This window comes from Melanaphis sacchari, unplaced genomic scaffold (genome assembly GCF_002803265.2).
Source record: "Melanaphis sacchari strain LSU unplaced genomic scaffold, SCAv2.0 Contig8_pilon_pilon, whole genome shotgun sequence".
Lineage (NCBI taxonomy): Eukaryota > Metazoa > Arthropoda > Insecta > Hemiptera > Aphididae > Melanaphis > Melanaphis sacchari.
In genome coordinates, this window is record NW_020271635.1 from 4,011,250 (window position 1) to 4,038,968 (window position 27,719).

Here is a 27,719-nt window from a genome sequence, read left to right on the forward strand (position 1 = left end):
GAAACACACCGTAATAATAATGTATATCATATTCTACGCCATTGACTGTCGTGTGTTGACGGCGGTGGCAGCGTCCTGTGCCGCCAAGACTGCACGCCGCCGCCGACGATAAATAAATTACCGTCGTTGTACGCACAGATCACGGTGCGGTCGCGTCCGCGTCCCGCCACGTAATTTCGGCCGGGCGCGGGTCATTGCGGACTGGGATACGCACGCCGTAGTGGGTATACGTAGTATAGCGCGACGGCGGTGGCTACACAACACGGGCCTTGTTGTTCCACGGCCGCCTCGAAAAGTGGGACATCGATTTTCTTCGCCGCTTCGGGATACGGTCGCACTCACACATCCACTCGTCCACCCGTACACGCACACACGCGTGTACGGGCCGCCCGGTACCGGCCGTGTATAAAATGTGATTGGTCGCGGTTGCCGCCCGCCGCCGCCGCCGCGGGATGAAGTGCGCGTGCAGTGGGACGGAGACGCTCTCACGGAAACGGGTCGAAAAGAATATAATATATGTTTAGTACAGCGGAGGAACGCCGGTGAGATGACGATGTCTGTGAGTGGGGTTGGAGAGGTCCGCTGAGGCGATGTGTACAAATGGTATTTTCCTTTTTTTTCTTCCCTCGCCATCTCGTTTGTTTTTGTACACATACATACGATACGTATACAAAAACACACTCACACATATATGAATATATGCACATCCGTGTGACAGGCCGAGCGTACATTTTTATTGATGAAGAGAGATAGTCGGAGAGAGAGAGAGAGAGTTAGATACAAAATATCAACACAAGTTGAATATGGGAAAATAAATACGAAAAATGTGCATTATTTAATAGGTATTACATATATATAAATAAATAAAACTTTGATAAAAATTAATGATGTGGGCGAGCGTGTTTGATATATCGATCGTCCATCGACATTTTCACGCGACCTTGAACTGGAAATACGTCGTTTTTCGTTCACGACCACGCACACATAACATGCATATTATAAAATGCCGAGTCGTATCATCATCATACAAGACACGACGGCACAAATAACATCGAATAATAATTATGTATAATTTCGTGTTTGACGGTTATATATAATGCATGCGAATAGTGGTGTGTCTGTGTAAATTATGTAAATATTATGTACGCAGACTGAAGGGGTTTTTAATTCGATACGGTCGTTACTATACATACATATGTGTTTGCGTAACTAGTAAATTGATTTGGCGGAGGCGACGTGGTCGTGGTCGTCGTCACCCGGGACTGCGCTTGCGCGCGGCCGGCAACCCAGATTTTTCGGCGCGGTCGGCAGGGCTCGAGACTCTCGACGTTCCTTCCACTCGCGCGCCGTCCCTTCTCCGCCATCTGACTGTTTCACTGCCGCTGCCGCTGCGGGACGGGCGGCAAGAACAGCAACAGCAGCAACGAGAGCGGCGGATGGAGGAGAGGGCAGCGCAGCGTCAACAGCAACGGCAGCGGCGGCGGCGGCGGCACTGGTATACGACGAGAGCGAGAAGAGGACGACGGTAACCGGGTGATCGGTAGTGGGTCGCGGAAGAGGTTGCAGTGGCGGTGTACCGTTGTCGACGGGGTGGGCGTGTGCGGTGGAAGAGGCGCGACGATGGTGGCGTCAGCGTCGGCGTCGTCGTTGGCCGCGGCGGCGGCGGCGGCAGTGGCGCTGGCAGTGATAACCGCGGCGGCCGACAGACTACGATGCGCCCGGCTCCCGGCCGCAGGCAACAAGTGCCACGTCAAGTCCGACCCTGAATCCAGGTATGATAGTAATAGTACTGTAATATTGTAATATAATAATATTATTGATAATAATAATAATAGATAATTTTACAATGATAACACTGCACCGTTCGATTTCATTGACACGAAAACCTCGACTAGACGCCATAACGCGTGTTAGCATTTGTGTAACACACGTGCGTTTATAGTAAATAAAAATATGTATACATCGCACATCAGTTCGGCTGAGCGTGTAATTATAGTGTATTAGGTAATCATAATATCATGTAATATAATACACTGATGTGTAATAATAATATTAAATTTATTGAATGAATTAATGCACGGTCGGTTTAAAGGGGTTACACGAAGTGTATATTCGTCAGTGAGGTTGTAATACTTGATTTAACTAATACCTCTAAATTATATATTTAATTAAATAATATAATATTATCAGGCGAGTTCTATGACCGTTTTATTGAAATCACTGTAATCTTATTGTTATGACATTAATGAATACACGTAATAATAAATTGGAATTGATTGTTAATTAAAATATGTTTAATTGTCGTATAATATGAGTATGTTTCATTTTTTTCAAACATTTATTCAATACGAAATATAATAATAGATTTCAAAGTATTTTTTAATATAGTACAATAAATTTAATGTTGCAGTGCTAGAAAATTAATTTGTTGCGACAGTCTTAAATTGGTTCTTATGCGCAACACGCTTTATATTTTCTCGAATTTAGAAACTAATTTCATAAAATTGTGTTGTCATTAATTAAGTATTGTAAAATAGCAGTGAATTGAAACGATTGTATGTAAGAATATATGTTTAAAATGTAAAAATTAGGAATGTTTAAAGCGATTTTCTATATTTAATATTTAGAATTGTTGTAAGTCCAAATTTTCATTTTTATGTATTTACTTAAATGTTAAAATAAATAGTTATATTTGTAACAAAATAGTTCTAAAATAATATGGTAGTAGGATACAATACAATTTGTGATACTAGTATGAAAACTAAGAAAAAGTAACTAAAACAGTAATTTTAATATTTGTTAAAATTAAAAGTAATTAAATATTTTATTATTAAATCAAATTGAAACTGGAAATTTAATAGAGAAACAACATAATTATAGCAATTATAATTTATATTATTAGTGTTTATAGTATAATTTAATTATAACGTGTTCAAGTATCTACAATGACGTACCCAGAATTTTAGTACTGTTGTTCAGCCTAACTCACGAAAAGCCACTTTTGTAGCATTAATCCACTAGAAATGTACAAGAAAGTCACTTTCGAAAAGAAAATTACTTCATTTGTATAATATTTCGATATTAAGTCAAATCTAACGAAATATGTTTTACTAAGATGAATTATTTCATTAATAATTAGCAAGATATTCGAGTCTCGGGTACCTACATTATTAATATAAATGAATGTAGGAAAATATAAATCTCTTAAGAAGATATCGTACCCGTTGTCTCATCTTTGTTTTAGCAAATTTAACGTTCAGAATAAACTCTTTTACTCTGTTATTTTTAATACTAGAGCAAATTGACATATTGTCAAATATTAACGTAAGAGTTATTATCTAGATCCCCACAAAGTCTCACTTTTAGATTATAATTTTATAATTTTGAAGCAGGTTATAAACATTTTAAAATTGTATAGTAAGTTTTATTGTTTCGTAATATTTACAAATATCTTTCTATAATAAGAAACAATATTATAAAGATTCGATAGTATTTATTATACATATTATTTGTTTATGTATAATAAATAATCTTTAATAGTGCTAAATATTAATAGAGGCAATTTAACAATGAGAAAAATCTTTGGGTAAGCTAACCCATTTGAATCCTTCTCTTAGTATCTAAGTATAATTGTATGATTGATATAGATCATAATTTTACATTTTAAAAATTTTAATTTAAATAAGTTGATTCATTCTTAGTTTTTATTTCATACTGAACAAACGTATTTATTGTGGTACTTATAACAAAAGGCTATTTTTTAAAACACATAAATATTTAGAAAATTCCGTCTATATTTTTGTTGTTTTCATTTTTTTTTTTTTTTTTTTTTTTTTTTAATTGTTATGATGAAATATAACAGTTCAACTGTTATTTACGTGATATTTTGATATTATTTTTTTAATACTTAATTCTCGCATGTTTTTCAAATTAAAAGTTAAATGGTAGTTTTTAAATAATCTGCTTGTTTATTGAAACAGCCACGTAATTAAACGATTCTTGGCTTCACGTTTTACATGGTTTTTTTTCTTTAAGTATAATTACTTAACTATTACGAGGTACAATATAGAGAGAAACTGAAATTTTAAATCAACGGTTAACACGTTTCTAGCATTTTTTTACTTTTTAATTTATGATGAACGTGATCATATTCTTAAGATTATCAAATTTCAAATCGCACGCACCTAAGCATTATTCCGACCTATGTGGTTAAACTACATCAATCCAACCACATCTCGGCTATTCATTTGATGTTTCTGAGGTTCTCAACAAAAACTTTCCACAACTTCTATGTTATCAATATAAAAATGTCAGTAAATTATAAATTATGATTGATTTAGATTAACAGGAATTTCGAATCTAAAATATTCAGCTTAATTAAATTAATAATAGGAAACCACGAGAGGACACAATAATATTATGTTGATTCTTTGCTTGTGTCGCTCACCGTGACACAACACGGTAATTAGGACTCAAGAGTAATAATCGCACTTAAGTATCTACTCTACATTTCCACCACACTTGCTGAAAATTCTTTGGCAGTTATTGGTAGTTTTTACTTACTTATTACGCACTTATTTCTACTGAAAGAAATGACTTCTTAGAAGTACTAACTGTAGACTCGATTACTAATTAAAAAGATAGAAGCTATTGAAACTTTTGGAGCAGTCTCTCTACACTAAATTACTGGCACGAAGAAAATAATATCATTGAAACATCAACTCGATCTATGTATTAGCCAAAAGTCTAAGACCTAAAATACGTGTTAAGAAATTCTTTGATATTGAACGGATTAAAATGAATGCGGTGATTATTTTTAACGTAAAACTCTATTAATCTTACATATTCCTTATAAGTTATAATATTGCAGATAATTCTCGATTTTATCCATATACCTATGTGTTAATCTGTTTTAAATTATATTTTACATATAAATATGTGTATAAAAATATTATTATAATAAAATATTCAATTTATTATTATTAAATTAATTCAATGCATTTTATCGGCTAAAAATTTGGTAATTTTAAACTTATATTGATTAACCAAGATATTTTACATACCACTTGCTCATTAGATAGCATTCGTTTAAATGTTCATTAAAATTACAAATATAGTTTGTTTAGATACATATATAGGTGAAATTAATTGACACACGACCAAACGTTCTCACTTCATTAATAGAAATTTAAATTTTCTCGATGTAAATTTAATTTATTTTTATGATATTTCTAAAATTTATTTTTGTTATTTTATGATTAATTTTTAATTTTTTGATAGAACAAAACTATAACGAACCAAAATTTTATCCATTTAATTAAAACGTGTTTTGTAATTTGTATTCATATAAGTCAAATAAATAATAACATAACTTTTCCACAATAGTGTATAGATTCACTAAAGAAATTTCAGGTTAAGTTTGAATATTAATTAAATTTAAACTACCCATAACTTTACATTTAAATTATAAAAAATACAAAAATATTGCAAAACGTTGAGAAATTTATAGAACTTTAGAGAAATTCTAGTAAGATTATCTTCATTAATTAAAACTACAATTAAACTATTTATAACTTATTTACTGATAGTGTTGTAAAGTATTTGAATAAAAGTATATTCAAATTTTTTATTTTTATTGAACACTTACAATTTTTTTTAATTTTCAAATATTTATTCGGAATTTGGAATTGTATTTTAAAATTAATATTTATTACAATAATAAATTGCAAGGATTAACTACACTGAAATTCGAATATTCGATGAAGGTGTATTTAGTATAATTATGTAAAACAATATGTTATTAAATTTATACCATGTATAGCCTAATCATACTGATAACTATTAATTTTTTATTTTCAAGCATCTTATAATAATTTTTATAATACCCATAACCATGTTAAATGAATTAATAACATAACCAATCTAACTATCATATAATAAATAATATTAAGCAATTAGCGTTTATGTGGTTAAAATATTCTTTTTATTCATAAAGTTTATACGGTCTACTTTAATGTATTTCTTGCAGTTTTTGAAATTTAAACTATAGTAGGTATACGTTTCATTTGTGAACATGTGTACTCTTTTCGTTTTTTTTTTTCTAACTGACGTATACAATCCATTATCTATATAATGTAATAATGTTAAGAAAACACTATATTTTCTATGGGCACGTGTATCCTTTTGGGTTTAATTGTCACCCTCCCTGTGGTCGGTGGGACTTACGAAAGTCAGCCAAAACGATTTACGGCTTTTGCGAATTTACGTGACTCCGCACAATTCGTGGTATGAATAATAGCATTTATAGTCTTTTTTTTATTCCCTAACATTTTGTTTTCTGTATACAAACATTATTTGTACATTTTTGGCAGAATAACCAATTATTTATGAATAATAAAACATGGTTATAATAATTAGTATTTGCTACGCACGTGTAAGACTAAACTTGATAATATATTATAAGACACATTTAAATGTGTTTAGGTGAACATTTATCATAGTTTAACAAAGTCCTTTGTTAAAATGACCGTAGATATGATTATTTAAGCCATTTATAAAATGGTTTTTAATTTCTTAAATTAAATTACTAAAATTAACATTTCGATTTACTACATTAATATAAAAATTACATAACCGTTTTAAATAAAATAAAATACTTATAACAAGCTTATTGAAAGATAATCTATTAAATATTAAATTTAATTAACGCATTTAAGTGATATAAAATCGAATTAAAACCAAAATTATATTGACAGAAAAATAAAAAATTTTATTTTCATTATTTTATTATTTATTATAATCGTAATTTCATTAAAATCAAAGAATGATGATATTTGGCGTCCGATATCATTTCATTAGTCAAACTTGATAAGTAATATTTTTATATTTGCATAAAATATTTATTACATATTTATGAGTTTATTACTCATAGTGTGTGTTTCAATGTTAATTTTTTGAAAACATTGAGACGAGTAACTACTAATTAGAATAATACTTATCAAGTAGGTACCATGTGTATTATTATTTATTGATTTTAGTTTATAATATACAACCAATAACCTATTTATACATTGATACTTATTTGTGAAAATTCTTGGTGCGTACATTTATATATCAGTTTTAAAATTTTAAATAACATTCAATAAACTTAAATTAAAGTTAATTAATCATTTCAGGCTATAGTATTTTGTTGTAAACCTATACCTACCATTGCTATAAATTTATAATAGTTATCAAACGATGACTTAACAAAATAAAAATAATTCAAAATATACTTCTTATTAAAAATTGCATGCTATGTCTTAAATCATATTCATTTTTATACAAGCTAATAAAATTTGTTGATTTAAATAACGACTTTATTGAACTATACAATTAAATAGTGTAAGACGTTTAATAAATTATGTGCTTGCAAAAATGACTGTTGAAATGTTGAATGTGTTTGATATCATGCAAATGTACTAATTACTATACTAAAGTATTTTTTTAAGACCGCCACCAAACATAATATATATATATTTTTTTATAAGTATCAATATGAAATGGGAGCGTGTTTTTATAAAAAATGGGTGCAAAGGTCAAATGGAAGAAGCCAAATCCAATATATAAGAGGCAGACAAATCAATAAATCTATGATGCGAGTTTAATTATTATATGGTGACATTAGTAGGTAGCCGAAATGTTTTTATTATCTATTGATAACTTTCGTTCTCTGTACTGTATATATAATTTATTAATACATAGGTAGTTTTGGTTAAAATAATCTTCTCGCATCTCCATTTTTATTTTTGTACACTTACTGTCTATGTATAAAAATAAAACTTTAAGTCAAACAAAAATACTAAAATGAGTTCGAGTGCATGCCAATCACAGCTATGGCTGAAGACTTTGTTAATAAAACTATCTATTATATTTTCTTTTATGTGAGAACGTTGTGGAAAAAATCATTTTTATATACACACATATATTTATATTCATAAGAGGTAGTTCAACTAAAATTAATTAAGGATATTCAGTAATTAAATTTTCGAGCTTTAGTCTTTATCACACACCATTTTATATTATTCGAAAACAGATTTGCATATAAATAAATCATTATTTTTGATTTTTTCTTTAAAATAAATTCTTTAAAACCATTTTTACAGCATTTTACTAAATTTAAAACTATTGTGTACTACATAATAATATTTTTAAGAAAACTTGTTTCACACTTAACTAAATCTAATTTCTTTGATATAAACGAAAGATAGGTATTTACAAACATATATAAAAAGTCGATTTTTTTTAACGAAAAATGATTTAAAAACATGTCTTAAAGAGTTGTATTTCATATTTTTTTTTTTGTCATATCATCCATCTAATATTGATAAAAAATAATAATAAAACTCATGATGCGTTCTATTATATATTTTTAGTTATTATTATTAATTAATATCGCAATACCTCTTTGGATATTTTAATTATTTCATTCTATCAAGTGCCACATAAAATTAGTTTTTTTAATTATAAAAATTAAGAGATTACCTAACTACATAGGTATTATAATAAAGTTTCCGGTGGCATCGAAATACGTTTTTACGCGATTTTTTATCGGCGTTGTATTATATTATTAAATTATACAATATAATTTGTACATCTCCGTCTGTGGTAAACATGATGTGATTAATACAATATTGGACACATCTTGCGCTTTTACCAGATCGTATTTCTATTACAGTCGAAATACAAACAATATTTTTTTTAAATAAAATATGGTTAACACCGCATTCAACTTCAAGATTGATACCCATAAAAAATAAATCATAATTTCTAGAAAAAAAAAAATATGTGAAATAAAATGCGTAATCCATTAAAAAAATTGTTCATCATACAATATTGTATGATAATAAAATTCACAAATATAATACAATAGAAGAATACTATAGTGTATTTCAAACACTTTTAGTTATCTTGACCATCAGATTTATATATGAAAGTTTTTAGATTAGCTAAATAAAATAAGAACATAACATCCAACAAAACATAATTAAAATAATACCCAAGTCACACAAAAATTAAACAACCATCTGTTAACCGATTATTAAATGATACGAGATGTGTCAAGGAATTATACATGCATTAGCATTTAGCAACTATAAATATTCAGAATATAAACAGCATGATTATTACGTTTCGATACATAGATAACAATTTAAAAACTATTTTAAAAAATCGATAAATTATCTAAATTATCTATGGGTTAATAAATACATAATATATACGTCAATTATAACTCATTTTTAAATTGCATAATTATCGCAAGATAAAAAAAAAGAATAGGACATTTTTTCGCCGACATTCTGTCCTAACGTCCTGCATTTGTTTGATTATCGTTCAATAATTAGCATTTGTGATGCCTAAATCATATGAATATTATAATTATGATTTTATAATATCGAGGGGTGAGTGCAAATCTATATGAGTACGGTAAATCAATTATCAATATATCATAATATAATTACGCATTATGCAAATTAAGTGCCTCATAAAATTAAAATTATAGTTTTATACACTATTTCTGATGATTTGTTAACATCAAATCAGTTTTAAAATCACTAATATTAACACTTTATATAATATACAATATATTCAATAATATCACATAATCAACTCATTGTTTATAACGATGTCATGATCGATTGTGCTGTCTACGTAATTGAAATATTTATGTTTTATAGTAATGTATTAAATAGGAATGTTGAAGGAGTCAGTAGATAAAATTTAAAAGTCACGATGGTTGGCTTACCTCAAGTACGCTGTTAAACATTTATAGAATTTTCGCCAAAATCATTTTAAATATTTATTAACGACTTGGGTAATTTAGGGTTAAGCGAAATACAAGTGAATGAAACAGCCCTAATGGCTCGAGAGAGAATTGTACATAGTTGCTTATAAGCCATTAACAAAACCTAGTTTCAAAATTAGTTAGCTCATAAGTCATTGACCATTGGATTAAAGTGTGTTTAAAAAAAAAAAAAAACATTTTCGAGTATTTAAATTACTTTTTTTGTTGACATTTCAAGTAATTACCAACAAAAACAAACATGTTCCAAAAATAATGGATTATATTATTTAGACTATATTATATCTATTTAATAATTTTTAAATATCGTAGTGGTTTAAATATATGAGAAATATTAGATATAATAAAATGATCAAAAGTTACAACTAATGAGAGTATTATTTATAAACGCTACTCGGTGTACTGTATTGGAAATTTACGTGAAAAATAAATAAATATATATATGTATTAATATAAAATAATTCATGGTTTATAGTTAAATTAAATAAGAATTTTTTTTTTAAATAAGTTTATTATTCAATAATGTAGCGCGTTTCATTAGCGGTATAATTATTACTAATATATTATACCTACAAATTATATACATTTTTTATTATGTGCACCGCCAATTTAGTAAGTTCATCGAGTCGCGTCATAATAATAACCTTGTGATTTTCAATATAATATAGCGTTTCATTACATAACCGATATTAGTTGCATTTTGAATTTTTTTTTTCTTATCAGCAATACATAATAAGTATATGCATTTTATATTTGATTTTCTAGATCCCGCGCGTATTGCTGTTGCTAGAGCTAAGACACCAACGTGAGCACAATAATACTTAGAAAAATGAGCGTCGACTGCGTTTACACCAGTGCAGTGACGTTACTGCTGTGTTGTTCAGCCGTCTTGGGACGGCCGTCATCCAATGGTGGAGCAGACGGTGGCGGTGGTGGTGGCAGTGGAGGTGGTACTGGCACTGCTGGTGGCGGTGGCGCAGGTGGCAACGGTAGTGGTGGGTCGGCGGTCGACGATACTGACGAGAGCCCTGTGGTGGTGACCAGTACCGGTATAGTGCAGGGGTACACGAAAATCATTGCGAACCGCGAGGTGCGGGTGTACACGGGCATACCGTTCGCCAAGCCACCAGTGGGTCAGCTCAGGTTCCGGCGCCCAGTGCCCATCGATCCCTGGTCAGGTGTGCTGAACGCCACCAGGTTGCCGAATACATGCTACCAAGAGCGGTACGAGTATTTCCCTGGGTTCGTTGGCGAAGAGATGTGGAACCCGAATACCAAGCTCTCGGAGGACTGTTTGTACTTGAACGTTTGGATACCGAGGAAACAACGCACCAGGCACCATTCGAATAACGCGCATCATGCCAAGGTGAGTCTCCTGCAGGGCACATGTACTCAAAACGTTATAACATATTCAGATGATCAGGGGTGAACACTCGCATAATAGTGGGCTGGGGGAGCTATTGTGATTAGTTATATTACTTCATAGTCTTAATGTTATAACTTCATTAGGTAACTATAATTAATTTATAAGTCAAAACTGATGTGTAGTGACATTCTACATGGAACGGTGTGATAAGTTCATGATATAATTATTGTATAAATTTAATCAATATATTTTGAAAATTCTATTGTTTAGAATAAATAATACACAAAATACATGTAAATAATGATGAAAAGTTTCAAATCCTTACAAGAAATATTTTTTAATTACAACAAAGTTACTAAAATCGTAATTTTTTCTTTTGTTTAAATAACAAAGTTTATCCTAATTTTAAATTCAAATAGTGTGTAAAAAAAAAAAAAAATTATGAATTTATTTATTTATTTATTTATTTTTGAGAGAGAGAGAGAGAGAGAGAGAGAGAGATTTGTACGATGAAATGTTCTCAGTTTCTATGATTAATTTTTTTTTTTTTTTAATTATAGCAAATAATAAAAATCGTTATTTTTACGTTTGAATATCTACTGTTATCATAATTTAAACTTCAAAGTTCATAAAAATAAATATTTTATATTTTATAAATATTTATAATTATTAAAACCTTGTCTTAAATTTTAAAATTTTAGAAATTTAAAATTGAAAATGTTATGAATTAATTAAAAATAAAAATAATCATAATATTTATCATACATATTTAATTGACAACTCAGAGTATATATTTAAATTAATAAATAAAAAATATCGTAACAATACCTTGAACAAACTAAGTTATAATATTGTTGAAATTTGTCAAAAATCGGAAAAATATGTTTTTGATTATACAATGTTTTTTTACTGAATTTTAAAAAAAAATTCTTTTTTTGCAATTTGCAATATAAATCAATGTATATTAAAAACCAAATATTTTAGTTTCAAATCAAAATTGGTTAATTATCATCGAGATTAAATAAAAAGTCTCACTAAACTTTTATATTTAAATTTGAGATTTTACCATGCAATTTCGACAAAAAAATAAATAAATAGTAATTCAATCAGAAAAAAATTTTAAATTTTTATATTATTCAGATATTAATAATAAGTAGCTAATAATTAGTTATTTTATTTCGACTTATTTATGATAAATAGTTTTTATCTTATTAACGAATTTTTAATATATCATTTTTTTGCAATGACAAAAAAGATAAATTTCTTTTAATCAAAATATTTATAAATAAATTATGTATGCTGTTATTATTTATTACTTACTTTATTAGTTCAATTAAAGTATAATTCAATTATTTTATATACATGATGTTATGATACAATAATTATTTACTTATTTTCATTACCTTTTACTGGCAAATAGCGACTCTAGTTTTTTTTTATTTCTATTAAATAATAAAACTTACAAAATAATACAGTAGTTATAATATTATCTTATACTAACTTACCATTAATAAAAATATTTTTAGTCGCAAGAAATCATTACTGTTTATCTAGGAAAGATCACATCACCCACCCTCGTCCCACCTGGATAATCCGTTTATTGGTACAAAGTCTATTTTTCTTATCAGAAACTACCAACGAAGTTAATACAATCAAAGCTTTTTAACTACTATAAAAAAACAACGTCAATGCTTTCATACACAAAAAAACATTACACCATTGTAAAACCTACACACTTATCGCTTAGATCAGAATAGATAAATAAGCGTTGTATTTAAATATTTAAATTTTCCATGCAAAGTTAACCTTTTTATTTTGACATTTAAATATCTTTAATAATAGGTTTTCACGTGGAGTATAGATAAACAAGATTTAAAAAAAAAAAATTGATTTACGATCTTGATTCTCCAAAGCATGCAATTTATTTGAGTTGAAAATTGACAAGATGTTATAAGGTATAGTTCTAATCATTACTGTTGCACGTTGAAAAAAAAATGATTTATTCCTGTGTGAAAAACTTTCAGTTTTTTAACTGTAATGGTGTGTAAAATACTACTAATTATTTCTAAAAACAACTTTATAAAATAGAACATATTTGCACTACACTGGCTATTATTTGTCGACTATATAAATCAGACAAATACAGAGAATATAATTATGCTAGTTTGCATAAACAGCCATTAAACATTAAATGAATCAATAGCAAGTTAATGGTCCCATAAACATATCTACCTCTAAGCTTTATATTCATTATTTTTTTTTTTTAATACAAAGTGATATGCATTTTGAAATAATACAACATATTATATTCTGCTCCATTGTTTATGAACTTTATGGCTTTGAAAATTCAAACAATACATCAACGTCAGATAATTTTAACTCATGGTAAAATAATAACTAAATAATAACTCCCATTATCGTGTTACATGAGCTTTTAATGTACAGATTTCTATAAAGATTAAGTAAAATGAATACCTAAAAATATTCCATGGCATTGTAACCCCAAGTTTAGGCTTAAAACAAAAACATATTTTTTTCTATTTCGCATTATAATACTTGCGTATTATAATAAATTGATAATTTAATTTAATACTTTAAAGAATACTTGACATACTAAAATTTTATAAAAATTAAATCCCAATATTATTATTACTTTTCCAAACATTTGTTTAATATTATAAATTTAACTACAGTTTTTCACTAAAATCATTAATTAATTTACCACTTATTGGTATTTATTTTGTCACATATTTTATTTACAAATTCGTTTGTATTCATGGTATAATGTAATTATTATTACTATCTAGTCACCGGCGTTAAAATCTTAAAAGTAAAAACGTTCAAGAGCCTTGTGCCTTTGCGTAAAATATAAATTTATAACCATATAATTTCGATTTTGTAGCACAAGTTATGGTTAGTAAAATGTGTTTGACAGCATCCCAAATTCATATTGTTTCATACGTTTTTTTACTTAATCGATTTGCTAAAATTATTGTATTTTATTTGTCTTTAAGATACCAGTACTAGTTTGGATATACGGTGGAGGTTATATGTCGGGTACTTCGACATTAGATATCTATGACGGCGATCTATTGGCAGCTACGTTCGACGTAATGATTGCTTCTATGCAGTATAGGCTCGGGGCATTTGGTTCGTTATACTTAACGCCCGAGCTCCCTGAGGATAGCGATGACGCGCCTGGCAATATGGGATTATGGGATCAAGCGCTGGCTATCAAGTGGATCAAAGAAAATGCAGCGGCTTTTGGAGCTGATCCAGAGACAATTACGTTGTTTGGAGAATCAGCAGGAGGTGGATCAGTAAGTTAACTATAATTGACGCACGCATGTACATTATTCATATATAAATAATATTAACCCAGAAGTAATCGCTTATTGGACTCACTATAAGACCACAGTATTCTAATTCATTATCCGAATGAGTTGATAATGCGAAAGGTCCAAAGATAAAATGTTATATAGTTATAGCTACTGGGTTATTTTAACCCATTTAACGTAAGACACTCGTAAATTGAAAATTACTAAAATTATTAATTTTAAATTAAACAACACTTCTTTAAAAATAATATATGTTTTACTAATTTTTAACGTTACTATGTTTTAAATATTTACTTCATTTAATGAAAAGATAAAATATTGGCCTATAGAATTTTAAATATTTATAATTGCGGTAAAATACATATTCAAAATTTGAGTTGTATACATTAAAATACTCCAAATAATATTCTGCTTAAAAATATTAAATTATAAATTTATTTTGTTATTAAAAAAAAAAAAAATTAAACTTAAAAAACAATAACGATATAAAATCTAAAAAATATTTATTTTTTCCAAATTTTTTTTTATAATGATTTACAATTATGTAAAATAAATTATTTTAAAAACATTTCTGAAATTTTAAGCGCCTTAAATTAATTGGATTGAGTTATAAAAATGTTAATCCCGAGGGGATACCTATACTATCATTATTAAAGCGCGGATTTTTATGCACTTAAAAGTATCGAAATATGGCATATAATAATATGCAGTAAAAATCATGAAAATATGCAGTCAAAATTATGAAAATATGCAAGAATTTTTTATTTATTTAAAATTTACAATAAAACTTATTATAATTAATTACTTAAATACTTAATAATAAACAATTTAGGGAATTTTCTAAACTTAATTTATTTTTAAAATTTTATTTATTATTAAAATTAATAATCATATGCATTTCAAATTTTTCTTCTATGAAGTTGTATCGTTTATCGATTAACATATTTTTAAAGACTGAGAACGAACGTTTGACGTCAACCGAAGTTATTGGGGCATATTTGAAGCAACTTAGTATTTTCGGATTTTGATAAAGATCTTCAAGATGAACGTTTTCGCCTAATAACACTGAATTAATTTTTCGTAAAATTTTCAGACCTTCATTTTTATTGGAAAGCTCGTTTAATTTTGTTGTAAGTGTTACACCTTTCAATCCAGGAATAGAATGCATTTTTTCTTTCGTTTCGTCAATTATTGAAAAGCTTAGATGTAAAGTCATATTTCGAGTTTCCAGACTTTTTTATGACTATTTTTTTCACTAAAAATGCCAAATGAATAGATATAAATTTTAAATCATTCTACTTGACAAAATATTATCCTATACATTTTTTTTAAATTTTCGCTTCAATATGCAATAAATTTTGAATTTTGCCAAAATATGCAAAATATACAATAACCTTCAAATATGCAGAAATATGCAAAAAAAAATTTCACCATTAGCTTCAAATTATGATAATTCGTGGAGATAACTGACAAAAATCCAAAAATATTAAAAGGAAAAAAATATGCAATTGCATAGAAATCCGCGCTCTAATCATTATAATATATATACATACAAGTTATGTTATTGTCTTAAAAATTTTTCTGAAAATATGATAATTTGCAATATTATTAGTGCATAGTATTTATTTATCCCCTTATAGCCTATTTCATTGAATAAATATTCCAGGAAGATTTATCATATGTAAACTTTTAATTTTTCAAACCTTTTTCGTAAAAACTGAAATAATGTGCTGAGGCTGTAAAGAAATACAATTTAATTAAACAACGATTCATTGGACACTGAATAATTTATTTAACTTTTAAGTTTTGAGTATAAGCTAATAATTGTTTTTAAAAAAAGACAAATTTTCGGTGTAATGATAATGTGTATACAGTAAATATTTTAATGTGAGTCACAAATTAAAGGTTAATAACTGTGTAATCTCTCTGTAATTTGTTATGATAAAATAAAAATTCTTGAATGGGACATTCCACTTAACTCTGGTGTAATAATTACAGTAAATAAAATTAATTTACTTTAAAGAAATAAATATATATTGCTCGTATACTATAGTTTTAAGACACATACAAAAACACCCATAAATAAAAATATTATAAACCCTCAGATTCGTCGGTATTATGAATAAATCGTAACGATGCCCTTCGATAATTTTCGTATAGGTGAGTGTGCACTTAATTTCGCCGGAGACAAGAGGCATGGTAAAACGTGGAATTATACAGTCTGGTACCGTGAACGCACCTTGGAGCTACATGACTGGTGAACGAGCAGTAGACATAGCAAAGAAGTTGTTGGACGATTGCAACTGTAATTCGTCGTCATTGTATAGCAACCCGATTGGCACCATGTCATGCATGCGATCTGTTGATGCAAGTACCATATCTAAAAAGCAATGGAACAGCTATTCCGGTATTTTGGGTTTCCCGTCTGCGCCTACCGTGGACGGAATTCTCCTTCCGGAACACCCACTGGACATGTTGGCTAAGGCGAATTTTTCGGACATCGATATACTTATTGGAAGCAATCTGAACGAAGGTAACGATTTTTATTTATTTAAACTCGTAGGCTTAAAGTTAAACAAAAGACGTTATATCGGTATTCAACTATTTAACATTGGTTTAATCATATATGATCTAGAACTCAAGCTCACGAATAATTATGTAGGTCCGTTATTAGAAAGTTATCCAAAAATAATAATAACTTTAAATAAATAAATTTTACGAATTTATTACCTATTTAATAGTGATTTAAATAGATCTTTTCAGCTCTTAATTATTTTAGGTTATAATGTTAAAATCTAAAACCAATAGGTTGTATCAACATAATTATATTAATCAATAATAATCATAGAGTACTATTTCATATTCATTATGTCAATCATACAATAATCATAAAATAGTTAGTACATTAATATTAATTATTGTAAATTTATCGAAAAAATAAATAATTCTATAAATAATTGTAATACTGTATCATAATAATATTATTTAAGTTTTACTATCATAACACATTCTCTTTTACTTAATCGAATTTGTTTCCCGGGAAACATACATTTGAATCAGAAAAAAAATACCTAAGTGATAAAGAGATATCAACAGTAAAAAGGTTCTGTCTTAGAGTTTTTTGATTTTTATAAAACATTTTTATTTCGTTAGGTTTTTCTTAAAATAAAATAAAATTTCAAAACTTAATACAAAATTATTATATTAATTTTTAGATTTGACAATCATTAAAAATCATTAAGAAAGTAAATATTATAGTTTGAATTTTTTTTTTTTACTGAAAAATTTGATATTTTGAGATAACTGTTGTATTAACTATATTGTGCATAACTCTGTTCTCACGTAATATAATATGTAGATTATAGATAGGTACATGCACGTCGCACTATAATATACGTGTATAAATATTTATACAACGAGGTATAATTTAGATTTTTATACTATAATTAGATATAAATTCGGCGTATAATTATAATTATATCATATACCGCCTCAGAAGTGAGTTTGTTATTTGACTATTTTTCATAATTGAAAAATATGGTTAATTTTGAACCCATCACGTTGTTATTGATGTAGTGACTTGAATCACAATCGCAGTGAAGATTAACAAATTTAAAATATTACATACATAAAATGAAATTAATATTCACATTCAATATTACAATGCCATGTTATCTAAAACGTCCATACCAACAAACGTGTAAAAAAAAATTATACTGGATAAAATTTGTTGAAGAAATTGTGTAAAAATAATATTCAAGCACAATAATAACATTTTTATTCGTGCGCTAAACTTTTTTTTTTAAGTTTTGTAAATTCAAAATTAGAATATAAAAATAAAAATTTATCTTTCTCAAATATTTTCTAAAGTTACATTCAAACATGACACAACAGCAACCTAGAATTGAAAATTCGGATTTGTTCTTCTTTAAAAGTTATTTTTAGTATTTCATATACCTACGTCGTATAAACTCAAGATGTCTCAAAGTTTTTGCCATACAAAAAAAAAATGAAAACGTTCCTTCAATAACTTCTGAAAGCTTTTTATATCGTATATTATCTTAAGTCAAACTGTTTCTCTGGTCAAGAAAAATTATATTAGTATACAACCAAAGTTAATTATTTATTTAATGCTTTTAATTGTATTATACTGTATACATTTGTATTAAATATAATGTGTAAGACCATATTAACAAATAAAATAAAATAAATTACGTAACAATTAATACAACCAAGCTAGGATAATATAACTTCAAATAGAAAATTAAACCTTGACAGTTATTTTTTTTTTTTAATAGTATGCAAGTCTAGATTATTTAAAATATAATGAACAGATTTTTCTCATAAATTTTAAAAATTTCAAAATATTTAAATAAGTGATTATTAAGATTTGACATTTTAAATAAAAAATATCTATAAAATCATATTTTGAGTGGCATATATAATTTTTCATTGCGATATAAAATTAATAAGAATAATAATAATAATAATAGTAATTCAAGTAAACCATATTACAAATATTACAAATATCAACCTAACAGCTGGCTATATATTCTTTCTTACATTATGTTTATTATAAATACTGTTATAGATGAACTTAAAGCTATGCATTTATGTCATCAATTATTATGCATTATATTTTTTATAGTTAACAATAAGTTGTTATGTGTTTTTCATATTCATATATTAAATTGGCGCCAATTCAAATCATAATTATTGTAATTTTTATAGATGGTAGAGCGTTAACTAATCAATACATCTAAAATAACAAAAAAATTAATTATCATCTATCGCATTCTACCAATACAGCATCATGAATAATTAATCCAACAGAATATTATTTGTAAAATATATCTATTATATTTTTATTGGTAGTTTTATTAGTAAATAGTGTTTTTATGATATTTTGAAGATCTGCTCAAAAAATCATATTTATTTTTTAATTATTTAACACAAAAATTTAGATTGTTATATTTGCTAATTTAATCAACCTATTAATTAACCCATAATTGTTATCTGACATAAAAATTGGATATTTAGCCAAATAAAAATAAAAATAATTTACCATAATATATTATAAACGTACTAAGTTAACTGTATAGACAGTTATACGCTAGACAATCTTAATTTAAAAAATAAAATAAAATACACAGAATAAAAGGAAAAAAAATATTCTACATGAAATAAAATTGGCGAATGATATAACCATTACTCGTATACGGAAAAAACGATTAAAATCGTAGTTTTTTGAAAATAGAAACTATACGCGGGTTGTTCCAGCGAGTCGATATCATACGTTGCGTGTCGTTAGGTGGTCGTACGAAAAACAGGGTCAAAAGTGTAATAAAATAAAGAAAAAAATAAAATTATGTGATATACGTATGCTTACGTTTTGTACAAATGTACCCGAGATAAATTTCTTATACGAATTCGCATTTGAAAAGTTTACAGTATAACTATAATAATTCTAATAATAACCAAAAGAACATTCGGAGTTGGAATTGAACTGCAGATGGACGGACGTACTTCCGTAACATTAATATGACTTAAAAATTTGATATTTTTTCACTTAATATAGCCTAGAATCCATATATCAAAACTGTATAGAATGTATAGATTCTTATGTAAATAATTTCAAACAAAATATCTTATGTACAATTTAAAGTCCATCATATTCTTTTTCCGTATGGAAATGTGCTTTATGTAGATATTACATATTTACAAGCAGTACATATCGAGACGAATTATTATTAATGCATTAATGCTCTTTTGCATTTAACAGACATTATTAAGTACATAAGTTATGGACTCATATTATACCTAACTAAGCTTTTTATCTGAATATTGCATTATTATAATCAAGTTGTTTTTCCATTTGGAATTATGAATAGAAAAAAACTTAAAAAATAGAAAAAATATTAACTTATCTGGTATTTAATAAATAAAAAAAAATACATTTTTTAAAATAAAAAAAAAAAATAACTCTTGCCAAAAAAATATATTATTAAGGCTATTGAAAACTACATTTATTTTAAAAAAATAAGAAAAAGTTATAATTTTGCTATGTGTTTATTTTTTACATTCAATATTATAAATGTATTTCTTCTACTTCAAAACCTAAAAAAATGTGTATAATATGATCTTATAAGTTAATTGATTTAGGTAATATGAAAATTATTTATCAATTTTTTATAAAAATTTTTGAATTTTGTTTTTATGAAGATATGTCTTACATTTATTACTTCTTCAACAATATAGGAAACTTATGCTATCTTAGAATAAATAAGTAAAAGTTTCACCTATATTTTTACTAAATAAATTAAAATAGGAACCGAAAGTAAATCTAGAACCATATTAAAAATTATTTTAAAATATAATTTAATTTTTTAATTATTATTTATAATAGTATGATATTATATAATTATAACCTTAATATAAATAAAAAATTATATTAAAAGCTCATTATATAATAACATAGAATAAAGCGATGAACGTATAGATTTTACAACTATTACTTATTTATATTATTTTAATAATCACATTTTGGAGCAGTAAAAATGCATTAATCATCAACTTTAAGAGTGGTTTCTGATAAAAAAAAAAAAAAATAGGTCTAAATAGTGTTAAAGGTGTCAGCAATAAAATATTCTCAGTACCTGATTTTCAAAACAATCAATAAATAAAAAAATAATATTTTTAACTTTACTATTAGTTTTGAAATTGTATTATAAGATTATTTATGTATTATTTATCCTTTACTGTTTAAAAATAAATTAATGTGGATAAATAAAAATTCTAAATATTAATTTATACGATATAAGAAATAACCTATAACGTTTAAAATATAACTTTTTTTATTTATATTATAAACTATGATTATTATATTAAATTTTTTCTGGTTTAACAAACCCCGTTATTACTATAACGTTTTCATTTTCTTCGCCATTTCACAGAATTTTTTTTTTTTGAGATTTGGAAAATTACATCAGAAATTTAGAAAAGATCTCTTCAAACACCAATAGATTTTAAATCAAACAATAGAAGATCAAATAAAACTTTTTGAGCATTTTTTTAGCTGAAAAAGTGTTGACAGAAAAAGTTAATGATACAAATAAAATCATATCATTATACCACTCTTCACTTCACTCCAATCTAAAAATCTGGAAAACTCTAATTGAATCTAGTGTAAAATAAAATCTTTCTCAAAATCTCTTGAATCAAGTTTAATATAATAATTCTCAGTTTTTATTTTAATATTTCTTTCAGATAGAAGAGTAAATTCTGTTTTTTTTTTTTTTGACATTAACTAATAATACCTACATCTTTTATTACTACCTTAATAACTTAAAATGTCTGTTCTTTTTATTTTGAATAATTATTTATTATAATTAATTATTATTATTAATCAAGTCTATAATATAACTATATAGTATTATCAGTTCCCTTGTATGAGAGTATGAATTTTTAAATGCATACTTCAGTACTTTAGAAATATATGTATGAAATTTATGAGTAACTACACAACTTGAGTTATTAATGCAGCTAAAACATACATTTTAATGATATATGCTCTTAAAGAATACGAATATAATATATTATTTAGTTTATTAATTATTTTAATTCAAATCTACTGTTGAAATGTTTCTCATTTTTATTAATTTAAGATTAAATTGAGGTTTATACGTTGTAGGTATAAAATACTGTGTGTGAAAAGGTTACTTGCGTTGTAATAATTTCAATTCAGAATTTTGGTTTGTAAACCGTAATCCTCATGCAGAATTAAAATATACTTATATATCATAATTGCCGATGTATTTTTGCTTTTAACATTAAACCAAAAACAAATAGACACCATCAACAGTTATGGTACTCGTATTTTATTTTTGTGTTATTTGCAGAAATAATCTCATGCAGCTACGACTTTATGTTTACAAATGTCAGTGATTGTGCTAATTGCTAAATATTAATTTCATATTCTATACAACATAGATTTCTCACTAAAACATAAGTACATTTTATCTCAAGTATTACACTTAGGTTATTTTTAATTTTAATATTTTTTTGCTAAATAATTGGTTTTTTTATTTTTAATTAAAACGCTGGTGATTGAGTAGAAATTAATTAATTACGTATTTTACTACTGCCGCGGCCCGACACCACGTCATTCGATACACAATAGATGTTATTGATTAAATAATGGAATTATCTGATTTTATCAAACCGTCACTAACATACGTTCAAATATGTTTCAAACTTAATTAAATTTAATTATAACTCCGCATAATTTCAAAGTTAATTCTATCGTTGTAGGATTATCATGACGCCGTGACGTGTCAGAATAAAAAAAGTATATAATATTGAACGCCACACGTTTTATACGATACTAAGGCCGCTTGTAGCCTATGCCCGCTGCAAATTGCTAAAATTCTTGGAAAATCGTATTATTTTTTGTCGAGAGATAAATCCGGAGGTGATTGTGTTCGGGAGGCCGGTAAAAGTATATTATAAAAATGCGTCATGACAACATCCATTTGCACGACCTATTTAATTTTTTTCTCACATATATTTTATCATACATATATAATACACTTACGTTTGTGTATGCGTCTTCGTTTTTTGTGTACACATTTTTCACATTTCTCTTTAAGGTCTGAAAAAAAGTAATCCTCATTTGTCATCAGTCCTCGACTTGTCACAAGTTCCCCCTCCCAATCACTTTTCCACCGTAGTTCGATATATTCGTGTTCATATACTGGCTAGGTTAGTTTAGGTGAAAATTCTTAAAAATCGCTATAAAAAAGTATATAAAGTAACATTTCTTTACATTATAATTTTTTTATATACTTTTCCGGTTATCCGTTAGTTGCTACTAATGTTTTTTAATCCAGTTAATACAGATCCGAGGAAATATGAATCAAATTGTATACAACTAATGTCTCCACTGGGCATTGACATGCTAAAATCATCAAAAACAAAGCAATTTGCACAACTTTTGTATTCTGAAAAAGAAAGCCCTCAAATATTTCACTAAATAATACACTGATTCCTCATTCAGACACTGTATAATACTTAGGGCTACAATTTTGTCAAAAGGCTAACTTGGGAAAAACACATAAACAAAATGACCAGATTATTTTTTGACCGAAGATTCGCTCTTCAACGTCTCATTATCCTAGACAAATCATCTAAACACAACCTAAAATCAAAAATATCTATATATAATTTACTCCTCAAATCAACCAAGAATTCTAACTATTAGAATATAGCTGTACATACTTACGATAAAAAAAAAAAAATGGATGAAATATACAACTAAAAATGTCACAATCGCTTAAACCCACAAAAAAATCTATTCCACCCCTTAGAAATCCTGCATGAAGTCTCAAACTCCAGTCGCTAAGTTAATATAGTACAACATAAAATATAAATGTTATAAAACCTGCAAAATGGTGTCACTGCAGGAAAGTTTCTTCAACATTAGCATGTATGCTTATTTTACCACTATAGACCGTATGTCTATATGAATAAAAATAAAATATAGAACTATTTGTATGAATCATAAAATATATTATATTTATATCTAATAATATACTTCAGCAGTTTTATAGCAGATCATTTCACACGAAAAGAAAACTTAATATTTCGTCCAATAATCTTAATTTTATTATTATTTTTTGGTGTAGATAGCATTACATTAAATACATAAGTCATCTGATTACGATGTATTATGCATGGATTGTAATATTTACTTTTGGTAGGCACCTATCTATTGTATGTTACTTATACGACTATTGGCCATTGACTGTATATGATATATTTAGCCAATACAATAGAATATGTGAGTAAAAAATAAAAAAAATAATAGTCAACATTCGGTTTTAGAGTTCTAGTGAGTTAAATAAAAAGAAAAACTTTTGAACGTTCTTTCGGTCAATAACTCAAGAACACTCAACGCTAAGAGTAGCGAAGCGTAAAAAATCTAGCATGACAAACAACTGAAAAAATCCCCTCTCTTCCTTGTAAATAGTTTTTTTTTTTTTTATCATAGATAATTCCATTAAAAAATAAGTGTGTATCTACACACGTTAGTTTATTTTTTCTTTCTAAAATCCGATTTAGTACAGCGCTAAATTATGATATTTAATAATATTTATGTTCATCACTATACAATGCGTATAACAAAATAGTAGATTTATTTATTTCAAAAACATGAAATTTTATACCTACATAATAATTCTGTTATATAATCATATAAGTAGTAGGTAGAGCTTATATCATGATTATATCGACTTAATATTATAACAGCAACATTTTATTAAATTTAATATTATACTTAAAATGTTTTTACCATTTCTTTTCCGATATAAATATTTTAACACAATCCTATATTGAAGTCTATTACTAATATTATGCATTATTTATAAAGCAATGAATTCTTTCATTTTTGAATTATTTATAATATTTAGAACTCCATTTACAACCTTATTTTTTACAGTACATATATGTATAATAATATAAAGTATTCGATTTTTAGCATAGTAAATAGTTTTACACTTTTTTGTTTTAAATATGAATATTTAATACCATTTTATTTATTATGCCATATTTTGCAGAAACTGTAAATTAAGTTTTTTCAATAATAAAAAAAAAAAAGTTTAATAGATTGTATTGCTTTTTAAATATTCACAATTTTGCAAATTTTTCTTATCTTAAAAATGTATATAGATAAACAATCCACGAAAATTAGGTGATAAGTGATAATTAATAAACCTATACCGACTACCACGTGTTTTCGGACACAATTATTAATGTTACGTACATAATACACTAACAAATAACAAATATACGTAATAAATTACAGAGACATATTAAAAAATTACTTTTTTTATTAATATAAGTAAATATTTTCGTTTAATTAAAAAAAAAAATATATATATGACATTATATGTATTTTAAATTTTAAATCGCCTTTTTATATTTTGAAGTTTATTATTCATATTTTGTCAGTCAATTTTTAACGCACTCAAATGCATACATATTCAATTTATTTAGTATAGGTATTTAATTCACAGCCCCAATAATGTTATATTACAAAAGTACCTACCAATATATGTATATATATATTATATATATATAGGTACCAGGTACATATAAACGTGTATACCATTACAAATATAAACATTATATCACATTTTATAGCACACAAACCCGACTTCTAATTATATTACAATATTACACGAATGTCGAACTTGAACACCCGTAATGTTGTTTTATTCATTTTTGCTTTTTTTTTTTTTTATTATTATTTATTGACGCATGGGAATGTTTTATACGAGCGCCTAAGTTATCGTTTCCACAATATCATGTTTTTATTGTGCACTAATGATCAAGAAGAGGGAACTTGTTATAACAATTTATTTAATGAGGGAGCTAGGCTCGACGAGGCGCAGGTCTCTCATCAACCTTGCACACAGTCATAATAAAATATTGATCATTCCCTTCTCCTCCTAGGAACTCAACCACCTTTCCCTCTTCACATTTTACCCTTTTACCCTTAACACCGGTGAATTTTGATAAGGTGTCAACTCACAATTAATATATTTTGTTGACCTAAATTATATTATTTATATTATTATAATAGATTAAATAAAAAATATACTATTTTTTTTCTCGTTTCCAGGAACATATTTTTTGCTGTACGATTTTGTCGATTTCTTCGACCGGACGTCGGCCACTGCTTTGCCCAGGGAAAAATTTGTGCAAATAGTCAACGTAATATTCAAAGATAGAACACAGTTGGAAAGAGATGCTATTATATATCAGGTAAAATGACAATTTTCCGTTTAATGTGTAAATGAAAATATTTATGAAAAAAAAATAAATATAAAGGTGAACTGTTATTCAGATACAGTCGTGTAAATATTCTATTACGAAATATAAAAAGAAAAAGTTACCTATTATTCATGTAAAAGCGTCATTATACGTGAACTATGAAAAACTTCAATTGTATGAGTATGCATAGTAACCGAAATGTAAATATTTTAAAACCAACATTATAAAGTGTTTCTTATTATAACGGACATTGAATATGCAAAAATAAATGAAAAAATGCAAATAAATTTTCCGGTAGAAAGCATGGTGATTGTGATTATAATTTATCATACATAGTGTAATATATAAAGCTTTCGAATAGAAACAATATGCGTGTATAAAACATAGAAATCACCCGGAAATAATAATTATTGACGACTTCGTGCAACCCGGCGCTGATAATAAGGTGCGCAAATAATGAAGAAGTACTATATTTTATTTCTATATCAAACGGATATTTTTAAACTTGTAGCAATAATTAATCATCGTGATTTGAATAGATAATTACGAATTAAAAATTTAAATCGCCTTTCTGATTCTGAGAATAATATTTTATTAACACTTGATTAATAAATCATGGTTTAAATTTTAACTCCTATTATTATTATTATTATTATTATTATTATTATCATTAACTTCTTATCGTCTTATTTTTATGTACGTCAACTGTCTTTTTTTATAGGTATTCACTATCTTACCTACTAATTTACCATAGTATAATATTATGCTATATTTAAGCTTAACTATTTACATTTCCAATAGAACGTATATAATAATAGTAAGTACTAAGTATTTATAGCTTTCAAAACCTAATTGTATACAAATCAACACGTGTATCATATAAATTAGGTAAATTAGTATTTAATAGTAGTTTTACAAGCACCCATTGTTAACACCGTAAAAAGTAATTAACAATTAGAGTTTGATAAATATTTTGTGAGAAATAAGTTCATTATTTCTTACATAACATCTTATGTCGGATTTTTTTTATTTCATTCATTTGGTTTAACGAATATTATATATTATATAATAATATATCCTCGTGACCTTAATATTAGTAATTTTCTGGACAAAATTTTCAGTGGGGCTCATTATATTTTTAGAGAAGAAATTAATAATAAAATATCTCTTGATTTCCGAGCATTAATAATGGACAACTTAAAATGGTAAGAAAGAAAATAAAGGATCGTCTCGATGTTACTCAGTAGTTAAATATTGTATGAAATATCTTAAAAATTACCTATATCCAAAGTAATACTACCGTCAACAATTTACTAATCAATTATCTATTGTATAAAAAATT

At 26.7% G+C, this 27,719-nt stretch overlaps 1 protein-coding gene across 1 annotated transcript in view; it reads left to right on the forward strand.

The window, feature by feature from the left end:
* Positions 1–1,642: 1,642 nt before the first annotated feature.
* Positions 1,643–27,719, forward strand: part of LOC112602735 (acetylcholinesterase-like) — a 32,764-nt gene continuing 6,687 nt past the window's right edge. The window contains exons 1-5 of the mRNA XM_025350977.1: positions 1,643–1,772; positions 10,607–11,207; positions 14,222–14,527; positions 16,706–17,078; positions 26,226–26,368. Of these exons, the coding sequence (XP_025206762.1) occupies positions 10,671–11,207; positions 14,222–14,527; positions 16,706–17,078; positions 26,226–26,368 (1,359 nt within the window). The 5' untranslated portion in view covers positions 1,643–1,772; positions 10,607–10,670. The remainder of the gene's footprint in view (positions 1,773–10,606; positions 11,208–14,221; positions 14,528–16,705; positions 17,079–26,225; positions 26,369–27,719) is intronic.